We start from the raw sequence: 18,397 nt of genomic DNA, 5'->3' as shown, positions 1-18,397 counted from the left end.
GACTGTGGATTTTAGGATGAGTGCATTGCTAACGGTTTATACATAAAGGCAGCTAGCGAGACGATGGATTAGGCCTAACTGTTCAGTTCTTGCCATCACGACCCCCTTTCAAGTCATAGCCCGCTAGCCACAGTTGCCCTAATCGCCAGGACTTACATGCCACTCGCCGTGGTTTCAGCCAACTCGTCGGCTACACCTCTCAGCACCTCTCTCACACTCACCAGCTCCACGGGGAGCTAGCTAAGTAAGTGACCCACAGCCAGCCGTGCCCGACCCGGTGTCAGAGTCGTGTCACCACACTGCCACTAGTTAGTCGCGTCTGCCGCCCGACTGTACCCACTGCATACAGATAGGCCTCTGGAGACGGCGAGATGGTAGTATCCCCGCCTCTTATACATGACAGCCCACGTGACGGCGACTAATGGTGTGGGATCCGCCCTACCCTGCCCCCCCCCCCGGGCCCCGGTCGGCGCCCCCACTGGGTACGACCCCCTCCCCCAGGTTCAGCGCCCACTGGTGCACCGCCGCCAATCATTACTGCCAATCTGATAATGATCTTACACCAACTAGCGGGCGGCGGTGGATCGAACACGTCAGTGGCATCTAATCTTTGATTGGCTTACAGGCAGACTGCGCCGTGTCATAAATGATTTTACGCCGTCAGGGCCCCAGGGCCTACAGCTTATTGAGTTACGTTCGCTAACCTGCGCACAGCAAAAATATATAACGGCGGACAGTTATATAACATGGAGAAACAAAATAAATATCCACACATTCCACCCCTAAGAACTGACATCGCTAATGGCAACGTCAGCCTCAGCGCACGACGTGTTACCAGAATTACTCAGCCGCCGCCTCTGTCCGATAATTGCGGATATCTCACACTGTTCAGCAGACTGACCCTCCCGTGCGGGTCCCTCTCAGTACCTAGGCGGCGCAGCGGGCGCAGGCGCGTCTCCAGACTGCAGTGGAGCCGCGCGCAGGTGATGGCCGCCTGCCGGAGAGTGGCCTCCAGACGCTGACGGAGGGAGGCCGGCTCCAGGCCCGGGTCTGGAGAGAGAGGAGAGGAGGGACACGGAGACGGCAGAGGACGGGAGGTCACTGGGACCGATCAGGCGTGGTTAGGGTCAGCAGAACACGGACAGGTAAAATGCAATCAGGTCACAGGGGGAAGATGAAGAGAGTTATAAGGGAGGACGTTCATGATGGCGGGCACAAATTGTCCAGAGAGCTGCATCGTTCCGAAAGCCATGGAAACTATCATATCGTGTCGTGCAATACGAAGACCTCATATTCGCGGGAGATGTGAGCGAGTGTATCATTAGTAACAACGAAAATCTCCTGTCCTGAGGGAGCTCCCCAGCGTTCATTCCCAGCCATTTGGCCGAAATTGGCGGGCCGCGGCGTTGCATGTGCGTCACGTTTATAGCCGACGCCGGCGAAAGTGGGCTTTTGTTGGGAGGCGGGCCCGGCGAATCGGCACCATCAGCGTTCCCGCGAGCTCGGACGGCGGCGAACGCAGCACACACGCGAGCGGGCCGGCAAACACAAAATGTGGTAACAGCCGCGGGGCGCACAGAGTGGAACGAAGCCTATCAGCGAGAAAAACAACAATGCTGCTAAATACTGAGCTCGTCTACCGAAATTTAAGTCACATACCTAGTCTGAACTCCTTTAATTGAGTTAGATGCAAAACACGCCAGAAACTACACTCAGCCACTATCTAGCCAAGTTGCACCGTAAGCGACTATTCCATAACACAGCAGAGCGCGCCGGCATCTACAAAACGTGCCCCAAGCCGAAGTTAAATTCCAAGGCACACGCTACTCACCGAACGTGCCGCCGGCCGAGTGGGTGAACATGTGTCCGGACGACTTTCTGTGCACCATCCTGTGAGAGATGGCCTGGTAGCGCCGCCGGAACTCCCGCTCACTCTCGGTTGACTCGGTGGAGGGACACCGGGCGAGCGGTGTCGACGCAGTCGGCTCCTCTGCAACGGAGAGAGAGTGGGGTTCAGTGAGGAACGGCGTGAGACAGGCAGACGGTGAGTGAGACAGGCAGACAGAGCGGAGTTCAGGGAGGCACGGCGGAGGTCAATCAGACACTGTGGGTCAACTGGACACGCCGTGGCTCATTCAGGCAGAGCGTGGGTTATTCAGACACAGCGTCCGCGTGGGGCTTAGTCAGCTCAGGTCAGACACACCAGAAACGCATCATTGCAAAGCACGCGGTTTCAGATCGCATCAACTTCATTCGACACGTCTAAACATGCTTAATTTTCAGACAAGAGTTCTGAAATATGCCAAGTCGGCTGGTTTACCAGCCGACCCTGTGGGAACAGGCACTCAATGTCAGCAATATTGTTTCGCTAGTCGCACCGTGCACGTGTTGGGATGATTGCAACTAAACGCCGGCGTCCCCGCGGCGACGTTTGATCTTGTGCTACGGCTCTCCAAGCACCTCCCGCCTGATGTTAAAGGGACCCTCCCACCTTAACATTAGATTTGAGTTGAGATAGCCAAAATGGGGTCCCTGGCTCACAATTACCGGTTTCGGCACTCACAACATCGAGAAATGCCTTAAATCGGAGATATTGAATTTCAAAATTGCAGCATTTTGATTCAGAGGGGCTAATGCTTAGGAATACCCCTCTGAATGTGTGACGTCAGCGCAAATATCTAACGATTTTCAAATGTTTGACTAAAACGTTTTGTAGCACGCGGTGGTATATGCTATTTGCGCGCAACATCTGCCGCAAACGCCGCACTTCTAAAATAAAGTCGCTAGAAACAGCGGAGATCCCAAAAAAGTAAACAAAAGTAAAAGTCTAATATCTTGAAAACCGGTGAATATTTTTCGGTGAAATTTGGTAGTTACTCGTTTTCGCTCTTTCTGAACCGAGCGACATCACTTTCATGCCAATTCATAAACTTTTTTGAAGGTGGGAGGGTCCCTTTAATTAGTTACGCCGCGCGTCTACCTTTAGGCCGCCGAGCCAGCATAATGCAACGGTTGATCATATTAGCCCAACAGGTAATCAGTGAATGCCATTAGCGTAATCACGGGCCCACGCTAGATCGAACACTCAATGGCATTGCGCTGTGGGTACCGAGAATGAGCGGTACATGCGGTACACCGCCCTCGTGGCCCACATAGTCTCCATTAGCCTTGCATTATTAACTGAACTGGCGGGCATTGCACAGTCGCAGCGTAGGTCCTACCCACTGAACTCTATAATGGTCCTACCTGAGCGAAAAGTGGGAGGAAGTCACCAAAATGGTGTTGTCTCAAATTCAGCGCCAAATGATATGACCAAAGCCAAGATCAGGGACATCTAAGATGCCCCTCTTATATGCACTGAAACAAGTTTCTATCGACAGGATCTATTCTCTCTCAACACACCGCCACAGCAGGACGTGCGTCGTGCCCGTCGTGCAGCCTGACAGAACCTACAGTCTGCCAGACCTCCACGGGACGGAAACGGGAGCCGTGCTCGTAACAACTTCTTGATCGTAACCACCCACTGCACAGGCAAATGAGAGATCTGTCGGTCTAGACTGAATTTTCAAGAGTGCAAAAACGTTCACAATTTGATGCCTAGGTATTGCCTGCACATTGATCTAACACCATTTCTCTCCTAAAAATATGCAGGCGCCCAATAGGTGCGACGCTAAAAATGTAGCCTAGTGATGAAAATGCATTCAATCAAAATTCAAATTAGGACCACTATCAGTTTATTAGCAAGGCTACTAGGCACCTACCTGTGCTCGTTCTCGAATTCGATTATCCCACAGTGGAACTATAATGGCAGGCTTGCTAAACAGACGCGGCAGACAAAGGACAGCCAAGAGAAAATAAAACACCTACAAAGGGTGGCATATCAATGCTAATCAAGATGACATAACAAATGCATATTTCAATTTGGCACATAGCGCAAGCAGCGAGGGCATATGGAGGCCTACATATTTCTTTTTGTCACATCCTCTGTTAGCCCAAGGTCAGCCTAGCACTCACCAGTCATTGATAACCAAGTTTCCTTATCTGCTACATAACTTAGCAACACACAAGGCCGTATAAGAGGCAACACATACCACCTAACATCGCGAGCAAACACGAGACACCCACACATTCACGCGCGCGCGCAAGTTTGTGTGGTAACGAATCACAACGAATGACCTTGAAACTGACGGTCTTTGATTAGTATATCTGAAATCTTTTTGCGTCATCAAATCGGACGAATTAGAAAGCAGCCTGCCACTAAATTAGAGAAAAATAAGGACTTGCTGCGGGGTGAGACTAAATGCTTACTTCGAAATCTAAGCTGCGTTGCGGCATTGGCGGTTATGTGCGGCGTGTATGCCGCATGATTAGTAAGCGGCGACCACTAAATTAAAAGCTCAATAGCTTTGACCTGTTTTCAATGGATAACACTGCATACCAAAAATGTCCATCGCTCTCGTCATAGGATATTTAGATTTAAATAACTAACTTATCTGCATCATTGTTTTGAACCAAATTAATACCTACTTTCAACTTGACCCGCGCCAACCTGTTTTCAATGAATAACACTGCATACCAAAAATGCCAATCGCTCTCGTCATAAGATATTTAGATTTAAATAACTAAGTTATCTGCATCATCATTTTGAACCAAATTAATGCTTTCAACTTAGTACTCACTCATTCCTTCCTTCGTTGGCTCCAAACCGTCTTTCGATTGTCTGGAAATCGTATATGCCAAATCCCGCACCTGTATACGACTGGTGCATATAAAGGCCGATGTAAGAATTTCAATAGGCTCTTACATGCGATTTCCTGGCTACCCAAAAAGTCTGTTTCAGTCATGCTATCAAAACATGGTATGTCAGCCCTGTCACCAGCTTATGACTGCTCTGCTTGTAGTGGCCCTGACCGTCACCGACTCCCTTCCCTCCTTAAAAGCCTAGCCTCCCTCCATCATCTCTCCACTAGATTTAGGTGATGCTCCGACAAATTCACAAACAAGACCGAACTTGTCCGGAGTTCGGACTGTGAGTTAACCCTCGCCCTTTAGGGGGGGGGGGTCGAACGGACTCCCCTCGATTTTTCGCGAATAACTCGCGTAAAAAGCGGCCGATCACGACGTAACATTTAGTACCCTCGCGTTGATCAATTTTACTGTACACCTACCCTGAAAATTTCATGACCCTGACGCAAATAACCTTTGACATGTGACCTACTTTTCGAGACCATGTTTGGCCGGATCCGCGATTCAGCGTATGTCGGCTCGCATTAGCAGCGCGTTTGCAGTCTTTTCGTGGTTTCAAGCGTTCAAACATGTGATATGATGTTGCCTCCATGCATTAGGGTGGGTGTCAAGGTCACCTGAAGGTCAGTTCATTGACCTTTGGTGACCTCGGTTCACTTTTTCGAGTTTGACATGTTTCTAGGCCAGTTTTTCGAGCTGAATTCGAATAAAGCAACCACATGAACGTTTACAAAGTAGTTTTGGTGCCTTCGTAACATGTTACGAGGCTGTCAGAGGCGGTTGACACCTGGGGCATTCCACGTCAAATCAAACACCGAAATCCGTCACCCCCTTCGATTTTTCTGAAAATTTGTAGGCAGACTGGGCATGGTTCAAAACTGAGTTACGTATAATATTTTCGAAATTTGATAACGTATCGCTGAGATATAGGTCATCGAATATAGCGAAAAATGCCACACATCGATTTTTTAAATGGCTATATTTCTGGTTCCTTTTCTGGTATCAAAATGATATTAACAGGGTCTTATAGACAATCGATAAAGCTTTGATTTTTGATTATGAAATTAAATTGAAGTGACCTTGAAGTACATTTGACCTTGAATTAAAACAGAAAAAATTAAATAGCAAAAAACACGTCACCTTCGATTTGAGTGATTTTTACATATTATGTCCGTCACAATGTTCCTAACCATCTGTGAAAAAATTGGAGTGGGCCATTCATAACTTTCGCGGCAAACGCCGTTTTCATGCATCAACATCACGCAACCGCGCGTGACCTTGAAAGACAGAGTCAAGACATGCTTGCTTGTGCACACTTTCTGAAATGAATGATTGCTGATTAGTGCACTGGCGGATCCAGACTTGCGTTTTGGGGGGGGGCCAACTCCTGCAAGTAACCAAACCTAGGGTACCCCCAAATCCTGTTTTCTCATGGGATTTAGGCCACTTATTTTTTCGTCACAGCCCTGAAACGATATTTTTTTTTAAACTAAAAATAAATAAAAAATAGAAATGGTAGCCCACCCAACCCGAGCCTAAATATTACTTTGAAAACACTTCAAATTGCTTTTGTCGACCAATTAGCCCGCTCCGGGTCGGTGCGTGGCGCAGCCTTCGCGGGCTGGGAGGTGTCGGTTGGACCCCCTGCCGTTCGGCCCCTGATTAAGCTAGAGCTCGCGGGAAAAAAAACAGGCGTGTTGCCCGTGAGTGACGAGACGAAGCCGATGATACCCGATTTTAAGGTCCTTGGTCATTGGTTGACCTTCCAGGGCGGTGTTTCACGGTCGTGCTGACAGCCGCTGACAGCGCATTCCGCGAGCTAAGGTCAGCCTTCGGTAGTGTTGTGGGTATAGGCTTGTTGATGTCTCCATTGAAACCAAAAGTGCCATCAGCGCTGGCAGCGGCTGGCAGCGTGCCGTGAAACACCGCCCAGGTCAGGTCACAGACCCAAAAGACGGGAAAATCAGGACCTGTCAGAACCTCCTAAAGTAAGGCTGTAATACGTTTTTTTTTTGGGAATATTTGTTTCTGGTCCCTAAAAAGCTGTTTCTGGCACCTAATTGCTGATCAGCCCCAAAATGCTTATTCGACCCTAATATCTGAATCTGGCACCTAATTGCTTCCACACAGCCTAAAGTTGCCAGATCGTCTAGTTGAACTCCGTATTTGCTGTTTGCTGATTCAGCACCAAAACCAAAACATCCAGCACCTATTTTATTCCACGTTTGCCTACCTAATTCGCGTAATCTTCCTGATTTTATGTATCCTAACAACATGAACGTTGCATTCGGTGATGTCAAGTGCCATTTTCGCCAGAGGAGATAATGATTAATGCCATTTCTAGCCAAAAGAGAATCACTAGCCAGCTATGGTGCAGCATAGCAAGACGCTCCTATACCAGCCCGCTATGTAGAGACTAGAGATTATTGCACCCTCAGCCATTTTAACGTGAAAAGTTTGGATCCATCACTTCCAGCCAGGCTCTCAGGTCATAAACTGGAGTAAAGCAAAATGTCAACTCTGAACAGACATGCCACGCAACCGGCCCTCTTTTCATTATTATTAGCTTTCTGCAATCATCGTCTGACTCCATCTCGATCAAACGCAGCATCCGGTTTCTACAGGGGCGTTTGACTGACCGGCCACACAATAACCAAAAACAAAATCAAAGCTTCATGCACACATATGACATAAGTAAGAAACGGATGAAAAAGGCACAACCAAGGCACAACTCTGCGCGGCAAACAACGGACAATGTCCCACGCAAGATCCCGCGTTTCTTCAGCGGCCTTGAACGGAATGAAAACATTACATTTCTTTTTTGGAGCTATTTGATGACGTCAAAAAATACAATACCCGTTTTAATGGTCAAAATCGAGACAATTACTCACAAAAATGTTTCCCTTTAAGCATTACAAATAAATACTTTTAAATATTTAAATGACATTGTTTTTTTTTCAAACAAATCAATATTATTTGCTTACTTAAACGTCATATACAATGCTGAGATCACTACGGGGCTGTCTTAGAGTGTAACTGCACTGGCAACCTTTAGGCTAGACACCAGGGGTCATTATACCAGAACAACATGATTCTACCAGCCAGTAGTTCATTTTTCTACTAGATTGGTGCTACGCTCAGCATTTAGGTGCCAGATTCAGAAAAAAGAGTAAGGCGTACCGATGAATAGGTGCCAGAAACAGCTAATTAAGGTCATTTTCCATGATTGGTGCTGGTATCCACCAAATAGGTGCTGAGGACCAATTTTGGGGCGAGTCAGCTTTTAGGTGCCAGAAATAGCTTTTCTGGGACGCAATTAAATGGCGTCCGTTTTTTTTTTGTGCTGATCACAAATTTCATGTTAGTTTGGATCATAGATAATGTCTTCATGCGTTTAGACCATGTCGGGGCAGGTCAGGTCAGATCAACCAGTAGGAGTACTTATGGGCGTCCGTATAGCAGGTGTCCACTACCACTGGCAGCTACGTAACATGATACGAAGGCATCAAAACTACTTCGTAAATGTTCAAATGGCTGCAAAATGCTAAATTCAAAATCAGCTAAACGAAACTATCCTAGAAACATGTTAAACTCGGAAAAGTGCACCGAGGTCATCAAAGGTCAATGACCTGACTTGACCGTAAGGTGACATTGGCATCCGCCCTAATGCGTGGGAGCAACATCATATCACATGTTTGAGCGTTTTACCACGAAAAGACTATAAAAGCGCGGATAATGTGAGCCGACATACGCCGAATCGCTATTCCGGCCAAACATGGCCTCCAACATGGCCAAACAGTCTCGAGAAATAGGCCACAAGTCAAAGTTCACTTGGGTCAGGGTCATGAAATTTTCAGACTTTGTCACCATGAGGGTACCAAAGTTTCGTCGCGATCGGCTTCATTACGGAGCGAGCGAAGCGAGCGGAGTCTTACGTAGAATAACGGAAATTTCTGAGTATGAGCGGCCGGCCGGCCGGCCGGCCGGCCGGCCGGCCGGCCGTGCGGACGCTTTTGCGAGGCTTATATCTCAGCAACCACTTGACCGATTTACATGCGGTAATTTTTGTAGGGTAGCTTCATTCCTTCTACCAAGTATTGGACTATTCCCGATGCATGTGGGTGACCCCTTATGCACGTGCCACGTGCAAAACGAAGAGGTGTCAGTTTTGCAATTGTTGCAATATCTCGGTAACTACTTGGCCGATTACGCTGAAAGTTGGCATGTAGGTAGGCACCCACTAGGCACTGCATATCCATGTGCCAGAGTTGGGGTGCTGCTGCACGTGCGCACGTGCAGGGGTCGTTTCCAGATCTCGAGAACGGCTCGACCGATTGCGCTCAAATTTGGTACACAGTTTGGGACCGGTTAGTAGGGTGCCGTGTACAAGTCAGTTGGGACCCATTTTGCACGTGCGCACGTGCAGGGTGCCGCTTCCAGATCTCGAGAACGGCTGGGCCGATTGTGCCCAAATTTGGCACATCGCTAGAGACCGGTTAGTAGGGTGCCGTGCACAAGTCAGTTGGAGGTACCCCCTCGAAATTTCGCACGTGCAAGACTCACCCCCTCGCTCGCTCCGTTAGTCGCCCCATAAGGCGTTATACTGGTGATACCTTACACGATAACTTCACACGTCGATCGAGAGTTAAAGCATGGATGAAGGAGAACCAGGGGATGAAGGTTCTTTCATCCATGGTTAAAGTGTGCAATAAGAACTTCTTGGGTGAAGACAAGACCAACACTTTTATCAAGCTCACAGATTTTTTAATGATACGGTATTTTCTCTCTACCTACTACGCCCTTCTCACATTCATTTTTCTTAAGTGTTTTTGGGGACAAAAAATATATGTTGTTCCCCTTTCAGGCTTGGGGGCATGACCCCGTGGCCCCCCTGGATCCGCTAGGCCGAAACTAACTAGGTCGTTTTCAAACGGTCTGATATTTCAGGTCATAGTTTGCAAACGGCCGGTGTTTTCAGGTAGTTTCATATGGCCTGACTGGGCCAGGCCGTTTGCAAACGGACCGAATTTTCATACGGCCTGTAACATATATTCAGATTTCGACATCTGTCGTAGCATCAAATGCTGATGTGGCGCACTCAAAAGCCGGAATTGGTCCTTGGATGCCGTAAGGACCCTTTTAAGAAATAAGTGACCCGACTGACCCTTAGAGATTGGCCTGAGCTGTGACCGAAATAAGTCTTTTACCGTTTCGCAGGAAGGGACAAAAAGGTCCCTCATATGCTTCTTGTACAATTACGAAACAAAACAAGTTTTTTTTTCAACGAAAACTCAGTGAGTTTTCCTAAAAAATTTATTGCGCATATTCCGTGAATGAAAAGTTGCCGGGTCATGTCAGGTCAGGCTGCCACAGCAAGTTTGTTAACTTGACAGCTCAATCGATATTTATGCAATAAGACCTTCTCGGGTGACGATAAGACATGACGACACTTTATGAAGGAAGCTAGTAAACCCGGTAGTTTCTCCATAGGCGCGGGAACCGGGGGGAGGGGGCAGTGGTGGCAGCTTGCCCCCCCCCCCCCCCCCAACTCTGGGGCCGTGCGGGCGGTGCCCCCACAACTTTCAGACAGAATACCGCTCCTTTTTGCAAATGTTTTCTTTTTTTGTTGAAAAAGCCAAGGGATGAAAAATAAGTGGCCTAAAACCGGCGAGAAAACTATATTTGGGGGATCCTAGGTTGATCTCTATCATGGTGTGACCTCCCCCCCCCCCCCCCGTCTAAAAGTAGTTCCCGCGCCCCTGGGTTTCTCTACGCTATTGAATCACGCTGCTGATTCTAGTAAGTATCTACTACACAACCTTCTCACATTAATTTTTCTTCAAGCGTTTTGGGGGCCAAAAGATATGTTGGCCCCCTCTTTCAGGCTTTTTGGGCCCATGGCCCCGGTGGCCCCCACTTTCAAACGGAATACCGTCCTTTTTTGCAACTGTTTCTTTTTTTGTTGAAAAAGCCAAGGGATGAAAAATAAGTGGTCTAAAACCGGTGAGAAAACTAGATTTGGGGGGACCCTAGGTTGATCTCTATTATGGTGTGCTCCCCCAGTCTGAAAGTAGTTCCCGCGCCCCTGACTTTCTCTACGCTATTGAATCACGCTGCTGATTCTAGTAGGTATCTACTACGCAACCTTCTCACATTAATTTTTCTCCAAGCGTTTTGGGGGGGGGGCCAAAAGATATGTTGGCCCCCCCTTTCAGGCTTTTGGGGGGGGGCCATGGCCCCGGTGGCCCCCCCTGGATCCGCCAGTGGATTAGTGATATCCCAAACTCTGCGAGAATGGAAATGCATAGTCATCGTAGTCAAGCATTCACGTTCCATAGCAAAAGTGTCTCAGGCAAACGGTATTTTGCGGTGAATTTTGAGCCGTGTGGAAATGCATCATGAAGTAAATTCAACGAAAACATTATCACGCAACGATATCTTCACGTCTTTTGATCTTCACTATACGAAAGAACATACATTTTTTAGTATGTATGGGGAATTTCTAGTTAATCCAATAATAAATATGGCAGTTAGAGGCCTGCTATTGAGTAACATGTCGCCGGCTGAGGCGGGCTCGGCCGATGCGGGAAACACAGCAATCACAATTTTGTGTTTACACGTTCATATTTCAATTGTTTACCAACCGATTTTCAAAATTCTTTCACCATAAGATTGCCTGTACATTTCTTAGTCTTCTCACAAAATTTGACGTGAATCGAACGTAATCAGCGGTAGGGAGCGCGATGTAAAGACGGAACCGTTCCGTTCCGTCCCGGCACAGTCTACAATTCAGGCGGCGCGTAGCGGTCGGCGCCGGCTGCCGAGTCGCCGCGTCGCCGCGGCGACAGGATGTTCACTTTACACCGCTATTACTAGAACAGTTGTGAACCGATTTTCTTATTGCTTGCACGATGAGATGTCCAATTCAATTCTTGACAAGTAGCCATAATTAATTTCGCATTAATCTTATGAGATATTGGCGGTAAACAGGAGGGGTGGGCGAAATTCGCTCTTCCCCTTCACTGCGCGTGCTAACATACCTTTGCATATGTGCAATTTTCTTCGAAACTTATGAATGGCCCACTCTAATTTTTTCACAGGTTGTTAAGAATATGGTAGGCAATAAAATATATGAAAATGAGCCAAATCGAAGGTGACGTGTTTTTTGCTATTTCAATATTTGTGCTTAAGAACAGAGTTAAGCAAATTTCAAGGTCATATATTTAAGTAGGTGCAATTCTAAACAAATGCTTGAGAAATTACCTAAACAGTAAGGTTTATTTCATTCAAATCAAACAAGTACAACCAAAGTTATAGGCGTTCAAAAATATAAAGATGCAACATTTTGTAAAAATTTGATGCCCTATATTTAGAAGACCTGTGGTCAGAATGTGCAAAAAACATCAATGTAATGTCCGGGGCCACACAGGAACTCGCTCACAAATTTATAATGAAATCGCTGATGGTAAGGTGCAAAACAGCCGATTTTTGTTCGATTTGACGTGGAATGCCCCACCTACTACAAATACCCGGCAGGACCTCTACTGGTTGACCTGACCAGACCTGACCCGACCTGGCCTAAATGAATGAAGACATCATCTGTGATCAAAACTAGCATGATATTTGTGATCAGCACCCCGAAAAACCCCATAGCAGCCACACTACGACCGACGACGTTCTAACAGGTCCCAATTTTCCCGCCTTTTGAGTCATTGACCTGACCTGGAAGGTCAACCGATGACCTAGGACCTTAAAGTTGGGTATCATCGGCTTCCTCTCGTCACGGGCAACACGCTCGTTTTTTTCCGCGAAGCTCTAGCTTGATCAGAAGCGAAACGGCAAACGGCGAAACCTTATGCGTTCGTGGCTGGAAAAACACCAATACGGGCGAGGGTCAAGTTGAAAGTATTAATTTGGTTGTAATCTTGCAATGGCACTTTTGAGCAATGAATGTAATTATTAGGTATGCTATTAATAACCTTATGCTCATATTAGTAATTATATTCAAAAAGAAAAGTACAAATTAATATATTTCGACTTGCGCCTTCATCAGAATATTCATCTGATATTCTGATGAAGGCGCAAGTCGAAATATATTAATTTGTACTTTTCTTTTTGAATATAATTACTAATATGAGCATAAGGTTATTAATAGCATACCTAATAGTATTAATTTGGTTCAAAACAATGATGTAGATAAGTTACTTATTTAAATCTAAATATTCTATGACGAGAGCGATGGACATTTTTGGTATGCAGTGTTATCCATTGAAAACAGGTCAAAGCTATTGAGCTTTTAATTTAGTGGTCGCCGCTTACTAATCATGCGGCATACACGCCGCACATAACCGCCAATGCCGCAACGCAGCTTAGATTTCGAAGTAAGCATTTAGTCTCACCCCTTGCTGCGTGCTTGTGTTAAAGCTTATGACGTCACAGGCTTAATGAATGCAAAATGTGCTGCTACCTGGTGTATGTATATGATAACGTGTTTCTTATTTCTGTCCATAGATGTCACTAGCTTCATGCGCCTGGATGTGTATACTGTGCCGCACGACACAAGAACTTCAATCGCGCAAAAGAGAATATCCCGTGACGATCGCAACAGAATGTGGGCATGTCGGCTGTCGCAACGCAAATCTCGTAAGGCTATGAATTTTGAAGTCGGGCTCACGAAAAAAGAGAAAAAAAAGTACCAAGACAGCAGAAGAGGATATTGCGCACAGCAATTGCCCCATGCATTTTAAAGGTGAGGACGTGCTCGTAAAAGATTCAAAAGAATGAGCGAAGCCAGTAGCCACTGAGATATTTGATCACGGTCTGAGCGGTGAGTCGAGCGCATTCTTTGATACGGGAGTTGGTGGAAGTGTCGCTTGTAAATAATATTATCAGCCGATGGTCGCACATCGTCAAGTCGGTGCTTTCATACTTTTCTACACCTAATAAGTACTGGTAATCGTGATAAGATAATAGGGTAGGTATGCCTTCCTACTAGTATACATTATCTATACATAATCTTTTTCAGCGCGCATCGCATCAGTAAAATATTCATATTTTCCCTTGACAAAACCATTACCTACCCCTGATTGGAGTCCTGCCTCGCTCGACACCTCACAAGCCTGTGAGACGTCCTGTGTCACTTGGCCAAGATCAGCCGGCCAGAATTCAATGAATACAGACGGCCGCTTTCCGCCTGCTGTGTGAGGGAAGTGAGTCGATGCGGTCGTTGAGTGTGATGAGTTTGGGCCCGTCGGGACGGTACGAATAGGGAATTAGCAGTGAAGTTAGCGTGGTCGCAGCCGAGGTATTTATTGGTCTTCTTTTCGCGATGACAAGTCAGGCATAATTCCACACTCAGCGAATACTGACAGCCGCGGAATAGTGACAGGCCGCGCGCCGCCACAGAGGGCCGATAACATCACCCCGATCTGCGGGCGCCCCTGCGTGGCGTCACACCTGAATGATGTCACACGACCTGCGCGTCTCACCTGATAGGGTCGCCTGTCGGGGAGCGCGCCGCCACACTCGCAGCTCCTCATCGGTACCGATGTAGAGCCAGCGGGCGGCCGGAAAGTGGCCCTTGTACAGGCCGGATTCCTCGTCGGGAAGGTCTCGTGCCGAGATGGTACATTGGGTGGCCGCGTCCGTCGGACGGGAGAGCGAGTCCTGGCTGGCCCGCGGACTGGCGGGCAGCGCAGGCACGGCCACAGGTCAGTCACAGGCGCAGTACAGTCAGAGGCACAGTCACATCCGAGTCACACTGTACCGGCAGTCAAAGACAGTGTCAGTTACACGTCACAGCCACAAGTCAAGAGGAGCCAGGATCAGTCACTGTCATAGGCTAGCCAAAGTTCGCATTTGGTGTCAGCCACGGTCACAGCCGTCAGTAAAGGGAAACTCACAGTCGCTATGGTCTGACCGAGATGTTATGGGATGAAAGACAGTCAACGTTGGTACTTCAAGAGTCGTGCGTAATGTGCATGTAGTCACAGATAAACTGAGTCATGGACAATGGAGTCATGGATACTCAGCAGCATTAGAGCTACGCAATAAACCTAAATAATTTATGAAGTAGTTATGATGTAAACAATTAATGAAACACAAATAATAATTTGAAACGTTATCAAAGGAATGATATGTTGCCGGGGTACGCTGGCAATTTTGTGTGGAAGATAACGGACGGCCAGTTCCAAGAACCCTTGACCCGGTTGGTATCACAATTCAATCTAGCGGAGGGATCGTTCTGGGACAGTGTGGTCCAGCCTGACGACTGAGCCGCGACACAGACAATTGGTTCAATCTCCTGGGCCTCACCTATCCTGGAAACCGAAACCCCCAAAAACCAATGCATAAGGGCAGCATCTGGCCATGAAAAATTGAAACGACCGGCTTTACGCTCAACATTTCGAGTTACAGCAGCGTGTTATCGATCCAGAGGGTCACTCCCACGTAAGTAATTTAATCAGGCGAATGGTTGGTAGTCCCGGTAAGTACTCGGCCGCTCACCTGGGCTGCAGCTGCCTCCAGTCGTCCCCACAGCGCTCCTCCGAGCGGGCCCTGCAGCTGTCGGCGGTCGGCCTCGGCGGCGGCTCCAGTACCCGCTCCTCCGAGGCGCCGCGGTCCGGCCGGCCCGAGCGGCGCCGCCGGCTCGAGCCGCGCGGCTGCTGCCTCACAGAGGTGGACGCGTCTACGGCCGACAGCTTAGATAGCGGCTGGGAGGGCTGTTTGCCTCCAGCGGCCGGCTCCTGGGGCGCAGTGCCGCCGGCAGCCCCTGATGCTGCCACCTCAGTCGCAGGCAATGGCGACACTTCAGTCGCGGTCTCTGTCCGGTTGTTAGCCGGAGGCTGCTCCGATGTGGACGCCTGACGGCGCTTCTCGCGTTTCCTATGTTTGGCACTGTGCTCTGCGGTTGAGCTTTCCGCCAGGCCGTCCTGGACAGGTGCAGTGGCCTGTTTCTGATCCGCCGTCACGGCCAGCGGTTCCGTACCCACCGCTTCACTTGGTCTAACCACAGCACCATTCACCTCCGTTGCCTGTCCCGCCTGTTTGATCTCACTGGTTCTGACACTGGCGTCTTTCCGGGTCCCTGACCCCGCCTCCGCCGCCGGCCGTTCTGTCTGGGCGTCCTGCTCACCTGACGGGGCCGGCCGACCGTCACCACCGGAGGCGCTCCGCGACCGGTCCGCCTCTGGCGTCCGCAGCCGCTCGCCGCAGCTGGCGCACTGGGCACGCTCGGACGGACAGCGCGAGACGGCGTCCAGCCGCGCGGTGCGCAGCGCTCCGGTCCTCTCGGGCGAGCAGTCGGCCGCGAACACGCTGTCACTGCCAGGACTGACCGCACGGCCGACCGAGCGTACCGACTCGGCCGCCAGCCCGCCGCCGGCCTCCGGCCGCAGGTCGGTACTGGAGCTGGCCGGTGGCCGGGCCGACACCGTCGTCTCCGGAGCGGCCGGAGCCGGCGCGCACGGCTCCGAGGCCGTGGAGCGCCGCTTCGGTGAGCGGTGCTTGGTGTGACGCCGGCTGCTGGTGCGCTCCCGACTCCGGCTGCCCGAGTCCTCCCGAGATCCGTTCACGGTGCGCTCTTTGGAGCGCTTTTTGTGCTTCTTCTCACGTTTACGAGGCGTTTCGGTGGCACCGTTCTGCTCTGCGGCCGCCTCCACACCTGGTCGGGGCTTGTCGGGAGTCTGTGGGGTGCGCACTATGCTCCAGTCGGCCGCGCGGAAGCCGTCGTGCATGGCCGGACTGCGCACCATTCCACTGGTGACCCCCACGCCGCGCTTGGTCCAGCGCTCATCCGTCTTACTGCGCTCGGCGCGGGAGCTGACGTCATCGGCGGCACTCTCCCCGGTCTCCTCCTGGAGGTCGGAGGGCGCGTCCCTCCTGCTCCCGGCCGTGGAGTCCTCTCCCCTCCGCCGAGAGCGGCCACCGGAGCTCAGCTGAAGACTCAGCGCGCGGCCCGCACGCTCCGGCTCGTCCACACTGAACTGCTTGGAGAGCTGACGGCGCGTCAAGCTATTAGCCCGATGCTCACTACCTCCGGCACGCTTGTCGGGGGAGGACGAGGCGAGCGATCCGGGAGTGTCGACCTCGACCAGCTGGCCGGCGGCGTCCTCCTCAAAGTAGCGCGAGTACCGTTTTACGGACGGCTGTCTGCGGGTCGAGTCCGACACTCCGCTGCCGTCGGAGGCCTCGCCTCGGCGCCAGCTGGCCTCCGAGCCGACAATCGACGACGCCGAGGAGAGCGACTCGACCCGCGACGGCGGTCGGATGCCGTCGGCGGCGGCGTCACCCGTCACAGTGCCGCCGCTCTGAGAGGCTGACGGCCGCCGCTGACTGCTCTCGGCCGATGAGGAGCCACTGGGCGCCGCCGACCGGCCCAGCGGCGACCTTTTCGATCGCTTCTCGGCCGTGATCGTCACATCACTCTCGAAACCGTCATTGAGCGTACGCATAAACTTATCCAACTTTCTATCTTCGTCACCCTCACTGACAGAAGAGACCTGACTAGGAGCTGGACTGGCGTCTTTCCAGCCTTCCAGCGGGGGCGGCGGCGGGGGCGGCGGCGGCGGGCTGAGTCGGCTCAGCTCCTCGGGCGAGGCCAGACGGTGGTCCAGCTCCGTACTGATGGCGTCCAGCTGTTTGAGCACCAGCGCTTCCTCGCGCGCCAGGGAGGGCACAGAGCCAGAGGCCGAAGAGCGCGCGCCGTTGTCGGTGCCTCCCGTGCCGCCGCCCGCCGGCGAGTCGCAGTCGGAGCCCGACTCCGGCTCGGGCGGGGGCGGGGGCGGGGGAGGGGGCGGTACCAGCGCGGCCGGCGTGCTCGCCTCAGAGTCCGAGGGCAGCGGCAGCGGAGTATCACCGGCCACGTGCAGCACCGTCTCCTGCGACTCACTGAGGCTGTCGCGGGTCAGGGTTAGAGTAGAGCGCGGCGGTGAGCCGGGTTCGTGACCCACCTCGCCCGCCTCGCTGTCGCTTGACATGGGCTCCGCCTGCGGTACTGCCTCGCACAGCAGGTTTTCAATGAGATTCTCGTGAAACTCATCGTCATCATAGTCTCGTGGCGGCGGGGGCGGCGGCAGCTCGGCGGCGGAGCGCTGCATCTGCTCGTGCGCCCACAGCCGACCGCCACTCGGCTCCAGCAGATCAGACTCGGACACGGTCAGTTTGTCAATGACCGACTGGCGAGGGGCGCCCCCGCGCGCGAGATCAACATCGGCCGCCGCCGTCCGCTCTTTACCTCGCCGCTCCGACAGCATCTCACCCTCGGAGAGCGTCTTCTGCAGCGGGAACGGCCGCTCGCACGGCTTGTAGTCGATGATGATCTCCTGAGTGGTCGGCGAGCGGTCCTGGGCCGGCGGCGACGGCGGCGGTGGCAGCGAGAGCGGCAGCGGCGGCGGCGGACTCCGCGGCGAGTCGGGGGTCGTGATCGGCGAGGAGACGGCTCGGCTCAGCTCGGCCGGCGGCGGGCTGCGGCGCCGCAGCGCCGGCCCCGGCCGCTCGCCCACCTCCGAGTGGCTCTTGGTCAGCGGCCGGTGCGAGCGGGCCCGCGGCGGCGGCGGCGCCTCCTGCGAGCGCAGTCTCTGCCGAACACAACACAGCAGCGTCAGCACGCGTGGGGAAGACGACACAGACGTAACACTAGGCTGTTTTACAT

At 51.3% G+C, this 18,397-nt stretch overlaps 1 protein-coding gene across 5 annotated transcripts in view; it reads right to left on the bottom strand.

Annotated features, from left to right (window-relative positions):
- Positions 1-18,397, bottom strand: part of LOC122388069 (serine/arginine repetitive matrix protein 2-like) — a 119,858-nt gene that overhangs the window by 32,231 nt on the left and 69,230 nt on the right. For 4 of the 5 annotated variants that reach the window (XR_006257727.1, XM_043378850.1, XM_043378847.1 and 1 more), the window contains 4 exons: positions 15,253-18,323; positions 14,235-14,428; positions 1,832-1,990; positions 928-1,050 (listed from right to left, as the gene is read on the bottom strand). Coding sequence is in view for 4 of the 5 variants with exons in the window: in XM_043378850.1 (XP_043234785.1) it covers positions 928-1,050; positions 1,832-1,990; positions 14,235-14,428; positions 15,253-18,323 (3,547 nt within the window). In the remaining variant the exon portion in view is untranslated. The remainder of the gene's footprint in view (positions 1-927; positions 1,051-1,831; positions 1,991-14,234; positions 14,429-15,252; positions 18,324-18,397) is intronic. The other variant, XM_043378848.1, reaches the window with a different exon arrangement.

The sequence above is a fragment of the Amphibalanus amphitrite genome, unplaced genomic scaffold (genome assembly GCF_019059575.1).
Source record: "Amphibalanus amphitrite isolate SeventyFive unplaced genomic scaffold, NRLGWU_Aamphi_draft 000307F_arrow, whole genome shotgun sequence".
NCBI lineage: Eukaryota > Metazoa > Arthropoda > Thecostraca > Balanomorpha > Balanidae > Amphibalanus > Amphibalanus amphitrite.
The sequence above is the reverse complement of the archived record's forward strand: the minus strand, read 5'-3'. Positions and strand labels throughout refer to the sequence as shown.